This window comes from Zonotrichia leucophrys, chromosome 26, assembly GCF_028769735.1.
Source record: "Zonotrichia leucophrys gambelii isolate GWCS_2022_RI chromosome 26, RI_Zleu_2.0, whole genome shotgun sequence".
Classification (NCBI taxonomy): domain Eukaryota; kingdom Metazoa; phylum Chordata; class Aves; order Passeriformes; family Passerellidae; genus Zonotrichia; species Zonotrichia leucophrys.
The window spans coordinates 4,924,403-4,932,883 of NC_088195.1; the positions used below are offsets into that span (position 1 = coordinate 4,924,403).

At 49.5% G+C, this 8,481-nt stretch overlaps 1 protein-coding gene across 1 annotated transcript; it reads right to left on the reverse strand.

Annotated features, from left to right (window-relative positions):
- Positions 1–1,734: 1,734 nt before the first annotated feature.
- SRSF3 (serine and arginine rich splicing factor 3) lies at positions 1,735–7,801 on the reverse strand. The gene is made up of 6 exons (XM_064733099.1): positions 7,645–7,801; positions 6,687–6,894; positions 5,736–5,870; positions 3,477–3,515; positions 2,758–2,844; positions 1,735–2,522 (listed from the first exon to the last, which is right to left on the reverse strand). Exons 2-6 carry the CDS (start codon positions 6,890–6,892, stop codon positions 2,495–2,497), a joined length of 495 nt encoding a protein of 164 aa, XP_064589169.1. The 5' UTR covers positions 6,893–6,894; positions 7,645–7,801; the 3' UTR covers positions 1,735–2,494.
- Between the last annotated feature and the right edge of the window lie 680 nt (positions 7,802–8,481).

Below are 8,481 nucleotides of genomic sequence, written 5' to 3' on the forward strand. Positions count from 1 at the left end.
CTCAGAGCTGGGCTGGGGGCCTGGGCAGCCCCCTCGGAGCTGGGCTGGGGTCCTGGGCAGCCCCCGGAGCTGGGCTGGGGTTGGGCAGCCCCCGGAGCTGGGCTGGGGTCCTGGGCAGCCCCTCGGAGCTGGGCTGGGGGCCTGGGCAGCCCCCTCGGAGCTGGGCTGGGGTTGGGCAGCCCCTCAGAGCTGGGCTGGGGTGCTGGGCAGCCCCTCGGAGCTGGGCTGGGGTCCTGGGCAGCCCCTCAGAGCTGGGCTGGGGTTGGGCAGCCCCCTCGGAGCTGGGCTGGGGTCCTGGCAGCCCCTCGAGCTGGGCTGGGTTGGGCAGCCCCTCAGAGCTGGCTGGGTCCTGGGCAGCCCTCGGAGCTGGGCTGGGTTGGGCAGCCCCCAGAGCTGGCTGGGGTCCTGGGCAGCCCCCCGGAGCTGGGCTGGGGTCCTGGGCAGCCCCCTCGGAGCTGGGCTGGGGTCCTGGGCAGCCCCTCGGCCGCACCCGGAGCTGGGCTGGGTTATCGGGGAGCGAACGGGCCCCGGAGCCGCGCTGACCTCTGCCGGGCACCGGCGGCACTGCACGGCCCGAGCCGGCTCCACCCGCTGTTCTCACCCTCCGCAGAAGCCGGGACAGCCCCGGGCACTCCTGCTCCAGGGGTCCAAGTGCCTCTTGCAGCACCTGCGGCCACCCCGCGTTTCTGGGACAAGCGGGACACACAGCAACTCGCAGTCTTTAATTCATCAACAGAACCTCAGAGGGGTTGGAAGAGACCTTCAAGGCCCAGCCCAAACAACACTATGTTATTAAAAAAATAAATCAATCCAGACACTGAGCTCAGCAGCACCAGCACATCCTTCCACTATGCTTCACTGTCTCCCTGTCGCTGCCTGGAAACCACCAAGCAAAGGAAACTCCACCACTGTCACAGACATATTTTATGAAAAATCCTTTCCTTAGGATTTTTTCTCTTGAGAAGCTGAGAGGCCTCAGGAACAAAATGTAAACAATGGTTATCTGCTGCTGTGGAATGCAACAGGTGCATCTGTGATTGGTCTCATGTGGTTGTTTGTAATTAATGGCCAATCACAGCCAGCTGGCTCAGACTCTCCGTCCAAGCCACAAGCCTTTGTTATCATTCCTTCTTTTTCTATTCTTAGCCAGCCTTCTGATGAAATCCGTTCTTCTATTTAGTACAGTTTTAATATAATATATATCAAAAAATAATAAATCAGCCTGCTGAAACATGGAGTCAGATCCTCATCTCTTCCCTCATTCTAAGACTCTGTGAACACGGTCACACAACACCAGTGTTTGTCATGAGGGATTTATCTAAACCACACAACTGAAGCAATGGAGCAATCTGGGATTCAGGTGCAAAGCCCTTGGGCAGTGGGGCAGCTCCAGCTGCTCTCCAGCCATGCCACATTTCTACAGGAAGGGATCTTCAGGGTAAGTTTTGGTTTCCAGACTGAGATGGGATGATGAATATCTGAACTGCTGTTCCCAACCCACAGCTGGCATACAAAGCTCAAGGTGAACCTTTGCCTCTCCAGCTTTCCAAGGAATCACTACAGGGCTCCCTGTCAGGTGGCATCAGCTACTGAGCACCCCAGCTGGAGCTGTAAAACAGGATTTGATGCCATGGTGGAGTGACACTGCACCTCACCAAGAACAAGTGAGCAGGTACAGCTGTGCTGGACACTGCACAGCTGTGTCACAGTCAGGGAAGAGTTAAATACTGAACAACGAGTTGTAACCAAAACTTTAATCCCAAGGATCTCACAAAAGACATTTTACAAGTGACATGAAAATTCTTGTACAGTAAAGAAATGTTTAATAACTAATGTTTACAATGTACCATTAGACATAACACATCCACTCCAGGTGTCAGTTCTGCTGTGGATTTGGTCTATTCGGAGCTTCTGGAATACATGGTTAATCAAAAATCAACTAATTAAGGGACTCTACTCACACCAAGTACAAAATTAACTGACCCTATAGCTACAAAGTTTTATTTCATGGAATATAAAGCAGCTCAGTCACAACTGGAGCTGGATGAAGCTGCAGCCCCCAACCCTCACTACTCTCTCTCCCAGACGTGGGCTATGGAGCACCCGTGTCCTGCTCTGCTCCTGGCCTGCTCCCACAAGAACACCCCAGCCCTGCTCACCTCCTCCAGCTGAGCCCCAGCCACCCCCAGCCCAGCCCTCCCAGCTACACAACACAGACATTTGCCATTCCACACACACACACACACACTCCCCATGTCTAATGGTACATTGGAAAACCATTAATATTACAAATCATAGGATCTGCTCAGAACCATATACAGATTCACATCTTTACATTTGCCACCTGTTACAAGATACAAGGAACAAAGCAAGTTCAACAGCTAAAACATTTTAAAAATGCACCAAGCTTTATGAAGTCTCAAAACAAAATGTTCTGTACATACTCCTGGCCTCGGATCTCATGACTTCCTGTACACAGCTCCTTCCCACAGTCCTATTTCCTCTCATTTGACCTGGAGCGACTGAAGAACAAGACAGGTAAGGTTAGGATCAGGTGTTAGAAACAGATTTTTCCTTTAAGCCCCCCAGCCACAATCAGCAGGTGATATTTAAGCATTTAAAAAATACTCTTTATTTAATAAAACTGAGTATTGTTTTGAGGTGAAGAATCTCCTGACACTAGAGGTGATTCTCCACCAAGGCACTAAGTTATTTTCACATTTACTCAGAACCACAAACATTGAAGGCTCTCCTTACCTGCGAGACCTGGAGAAGGAGCGAGAGGGCTTGTGGTTCCTCTCCCGTGAGAGTGATCTCTCTCTTCTTCTGTCTCTGGAGAGGGACCTGGCACAGATCACAACACCATCAGAACAAAGCTGCAGCAGGCCAAGGAGGCTCCCTGAGGAGCTTCCCTTCAGGAGGGAAAGTTTTTAACTGTTCAACCAGGGAAAACCTGTTACTGATGCTGCTATTAACCTTTTCTTGAGGGAAGAATAATCAGCCTGAGCCAACAGCTTATAATGTGCTATAAACACGCACGCAGTACTTTGTAAATTTTTTTTTGTGTGCGTGGTGTTTTGTTTTCAGAATCCCACTCAAATCACATTCTGATTTATGCCTGGACTCAATCTTAATTGTCTTTTCCCACCTTCTCACCTCTTAATTGTCTTTTCCTTTCCTACGCTCACAGTATCTGTGAGAGAGTCGCCCATTAACACTTAAACTCTGGGGAAAACTGACAGAAGATGCCAGGCAGCTGCAGAAGGAAATTACTTCTGTTCTCAGTATCCTTCCACTGCTATCCCTGGAATCTCAAACAGCTCAGTAATTCCAGGCAAGTAATATGACAGAAGTCAATCTGTTTCTCTTTTACCAAATATTACTGACTATGCTCAGCCCACACGTGGAGCTGTTTTGGGCTGTTCTTTTCCAACCCCCCAGGCTGGAGCAGTGCATGGATGGGGAGGGATCCGTACCTGCTGCGGCTCCGGGAGAAGCTTCTCCTTCGCGGTGATCTAGAACCAGAAAAGCAAATGTGAGGCACTTGATCCATTCTTTGAGCTTTAATGGGCTGAGGCATTTCCCAACTTGTCAAACTCACTGTTGGGCCCAGGGAACGTGCCAAGAATAACTGGCATCCATCATCCAGTAAAAGGCATGGAAAGATTAGGCAGTAAAACCAAGCTCAGTGTGAACAGCACGTTTCCAACCACGAATTCACTTAACTAAGAACGCGTCAGAGCAGAGTTGTCCAATGCAACACTTTCCATTTCAACTAAATACACTGCCCAGAACACCACACCAAAGTCCCACAGGTGGTTCCAAAAAAAAAAAAAAAAAATAGCACAGAGCAAATGTTTTGGAACCCATGCAAGCCAAAAAGGTCCATAACAAGACATAAAGAGATATCAAGTGGAAAAAAAAAAAAGTGAAAATGCGCTCAGTGTCAATATTGATAATGCCATTAAGTGCTACATTAGAACTGCATATTTGTGATTGTCATTTTTTAATGCCATAGAGTGTGTTTAGACTATTTTCTTATAAAAAATAAAAAATTAAAAAATATAACCTTAGCTCGGCCCAGTTCATCCCAAAAAGTAATTGTTTTAAGTTTTGAAAACTGTTAGTAAAACCATTTAAAGGTGATAGGATTTTTCTGGCAAGGAAAAGCTACATTTGTTAGAGCCTTATTAAAAATTTAGTTTGGCATCTCACATGCAAATATCCTGGTTTTTACATTATTCACAGTGTAAGAGCTTCCATATCACCCTTAAAAGTTTTCTCAAGCAACATATGTACGTTACCACTCAATTATTATGCACAGCCAGCCTTTGATTGAGAAAAGTAATTACTTATAAGCCGCTTACTCCTTATTTTAACCAGCAGTAAACTGTATAAGCAGGAAAAACTTACAAGTCTTTGGTTTCAACAAGCTAGAAATGGTGAGGTGAGGCTGCCGGACTGACTGCCAAGAAGAATTTGCTGAAAAGGTTTTGCCAGATGTTGCGTTGTATTTAGTTGGTTGGCGAAGGGGGTGTTGTGGATTTTTCCTGCTTTTTTGTTAGCCGAAGGCTGCTGCTGTAGTTGTTGTGAAGACATTTGGTAAATAAACAGCTGAGCTGATTGGCCGGGAATGTGTGGGCGGTCGAGGTGGCTGCTGCCGATTTGGTTAAGGTTGGAGAGAAGGCTGAGAGAAAACAGCATGCTCGGGAACCAAAGGGCGGTGCAACCTGACGACTGGCCATGCCTGGGTCATGTGAAACGACACCAGCCAAGCTGCATGGGGCGCGCTGGTCACATGACGCTGAAAGGGCTAGTTGGCTGGCTAATGCAGACTCAGAGGGTGGTGAGAAGAGACATGATGGTGACTCTGTAACGGGTTCATTTTTATTAATAGATGGACCAAAAAAGCATAAAAAAAATGAAAAACAAGCCATCAGTACAACCATCTATTAGCTAACAAATACTCCTAATGTGTTATTTTTTTTTTTTTTTTTCAACAGCAAAAGGGTAAGCTTGAAACCCTGGCTTGGGAGGACTTCACTCACCTGCCACAGGTAAATTCAGTCCTGTAAAAACCACGGTGCACACTTAAACTGCCAGACAAACTAGTCTGGGTCCAAGAACGTGCCAGTTCCCAAAAATCCTGCTATATGCTAGAGCTGGGTTTGCAAACCTCAAGTGACAGGATCGTCACAGGATGCTTTATTTCCAAGCTAACACTAAAGTGTCAAGATTCCAGATGTTTAGAGCAACTGTTACTCAATCTATTATTAAACAGCTGCCTGCTTGGGAGGTATTTAAGTTCTTCAAACAAAGTGGAAAAACCCATTGGTATGGAAATGCTATACTGCTGTATGTCATGTTTTGCCAATATGGAGTAAAGGAAAGGAACAGCCTAAGTTGAAGTATGGGGAAGAAAGGCAAAGTGTGACTAGAAGATGAGCAGGTTTTAAGAGGAAGGAGGATAAGCCCAGGACAGAGGGCACTGACTACCAACTGCACAGTCACCTACGGACAAAAGCCAACAACATTCAACACAACTCAAGTTCACCTCGATTTTGTGGGGGGGGTTGGTTTGGGTTTTTTTTTTTTTTTTTTTTTAGCATCTGTCATTTCCGAATCATGATCAGATAGATGAATGCCATCCATCAACATGCCTTTAACAAGCCTGCTCCTAGGATGCTAGGTGGTCACTGTGCCAAGGGCTCTAGGAGTGTGCTGTGCCCAGGTACCTGCGCCGAGGAGGGGGACTCCTCCTGCGATAGTCATCCCGAGGGCGCCGGCCCCACGACGGAGGGGGGCCGCGGTTCCGACTCCGCTTCTCCCCGTTGGAGAGCTCCACGCGGACACGGCAGCCACACAGCGTTCTGGGGAGAGAGGGGAACTGGTCAGCACTGCCAGGAATAAAGCATACACCATCCACAAGGTGGATAAACAATGCAAAATGTTCTGGCATCAAAGCACAGTGCCCAGAGTCAGCTCCAGCATTTCCCTTCCCTGCAAGTGTCCAAGGCCTTGGAGCAGCGCAGGCTCTCCAGTGGAAGGTGTCCCTGCCCACAGCAGAGGGTGGAACCGGATGGGCTTCCAGCCCAAACCATTCTGGGATTCTTTGGCAGACAAAAGGATTGGCTGCTTCTCAAAACTGCTGTGCCAGTAAAGCAGGCAGGGAAAGAGCAAAGGAGAGTCTCCACAATCAGTTTTACCTCTTTGTAGTAACACCATCTGCAATTTAATTAACACACACACAGAGATGCAAATAATTCCTAACTTGGGAGATCAACTGTGAAATGCAAAATTAAACATTACAATGCTACTCATGAATGAGAGCAGGGATAGATGGGATAGTGGGAAGGAATTCCTCCTTGGGAGGGTGGGGAGGCCCTGGCACAGGGTGTCCCTGGCAGTGCCCAAGGCCAGGCTGGACGGGGCTTGGAGCAGCCTGGGATGGTGGAAGGCATTCCTGCCCATGGGGAGGGTGAAACTGGATGATCTTTGAGGTTCCTTCCAGCCCAAACTATTCTGGGATTCTACTGCTGCACCATAAAAACACCCTTATAGTACCATACAAAACAGTGCAGAAGAAATTTTAATCCTGCACCTTAAATTTCACAATTTAAAATTGTATCACTCCTACAACGTCCCATATTTTGACCAGCCAAGCCAAGCACATAAGCACACTTTACCTTCCATCTAGCTCTCTTACTGCATCAGCTGCATCTCGGGGATCTTCAAACTCCACAAAGGCAAACCCAGGAGGATTTCTCGCCACCCATACACTGCGCAGTGGTCCATAGTAGCCAAAAGCTCGCTCTAATTCTGTTTTGTTGCCATTGTTGCCAAGGTTACCCACATAGACCTTGCAGTCCAGCGGACAAGAGTCACGATGCATTGCTAGGACAAGAAAAAAAGAAGTTCACATATATTTAACCCAGCGCACGTGCTTGTTGACTTCCAAGGGAAGTCACTCTATTGACTACTTCCCCCTGAAACTTCAGCAGTGATGCACTGTGAGGGAGACATTGTTTGGAAGGGGCGAGAGCGGTGAGAGAAAACTTAAAACCCAACAAGAGAGCTGATATGCCATACTGAGACTAAAATTTACTATTTCGAGGAATTTCGTTTACTTTTACTGTTTAGATTTGCGGGGGGAGGTTCCCTGCGCCCTTTTTCCTGCTTAGCGCGGGGGGGTCTGCAGAGGGCGCAGCGCGGGGGAGGCTCCATTGTTCCCGGATCGGGATTACGATCAGGGCGATCCACGCACGAACGGGAGCGGGCAGCGCCATCTCCCGCCGAGGCCTGCGGGCAATGCCCGGGGATTCGCTCCGGAGCTGCTCCTCGGCACGCCGTGAGGGACCAGCGCTGCCGCTGGCGGACGGGCCGCGGCCACACCGCCCCCGCGGCACTTCCCACCCCGCCTGGCCTCACACCCCGCGGGGAACACGCCGAGAACGGGCTCCTCCCGGCAACCCGCCGCCTCCCCGCCCGGTTCCGCTCAGGGCCGCGGCAGCCGCCGCCCCAGGCCCGGCGTTACAAAATGGCGGCTGTTCTTTGTTTGGCGCCGCAGCCGCTTCCATCCGCCCTGCCGGGCACCGAGACCGCGGCTGCCGCCTCCCCCCCGCCCTCCGGGGTGAAGATCCTCACCGGTGCTTAGAGGGAGGGCGCGCGAAGGGAGCCCGCGCTAAACTCAGCCGACTCGACCCTCAGCGAGACCCCAGCTCCGCTTTTCCTCACTGGACAAAATGGCGGCTAGCAACGACCCCGCCCGCGTTTATATAAGGCCAGTCCTCTCCCACGTGATGCCAGGCGACAGCGAATCAGAGGTCGCCGTTGCGCTGATTGACAGGTGGCGTCGCGGCGTGCGCGCGCGAGGGCGGGCTCTTGGCGGCAATGGCGGGAGCGCTGAGGGGGCCCCGCCCGGGCCCTGGAATCAGGAGCGGTAACAGCGCTCTAACTGCCGGTTTTCCGGCTAACATAAAAAGAAAGTTTTATTTCCTTGTGTCTCTAGCCCGATGAGGTCCCTCCAGCTAGAGTTTATACCTATGAGCGCTTCAATTCTCTCAGACCCATTTCTCTCCCTGAGCTTTAAATAAATGTGTTGAGCAAACTGCTTCAAATCAGAGTTTTTGGTAATTTTTACGTCTGGGCTTTGCTTACTGAGGCACAAAGGACGGAAGTGATTTTTTTGTTCTTTTTTTTTTAGCGCTTGAGTAAACAAGAGGATTTGAATGGAGGAGTTTCAGTTACAGATACACAGTGCTGCTGATGTGCTTTGCCAAGCTCTCATTCATACACAACATTTGTACATACAACATGGGTTTTAATCTCTAATTAAACAATTAACTTGTTCCAAAGGGGGTGTCTTTGATAACAAACCACCTGATTTCTGTTATCAGGTAATAGAAATCCACCCAGGGTTGTTGCTGCAATAACCCCCCCAAAAACCTCCCCTCACAACCAGGCTGGGTTTAATCCAGACTT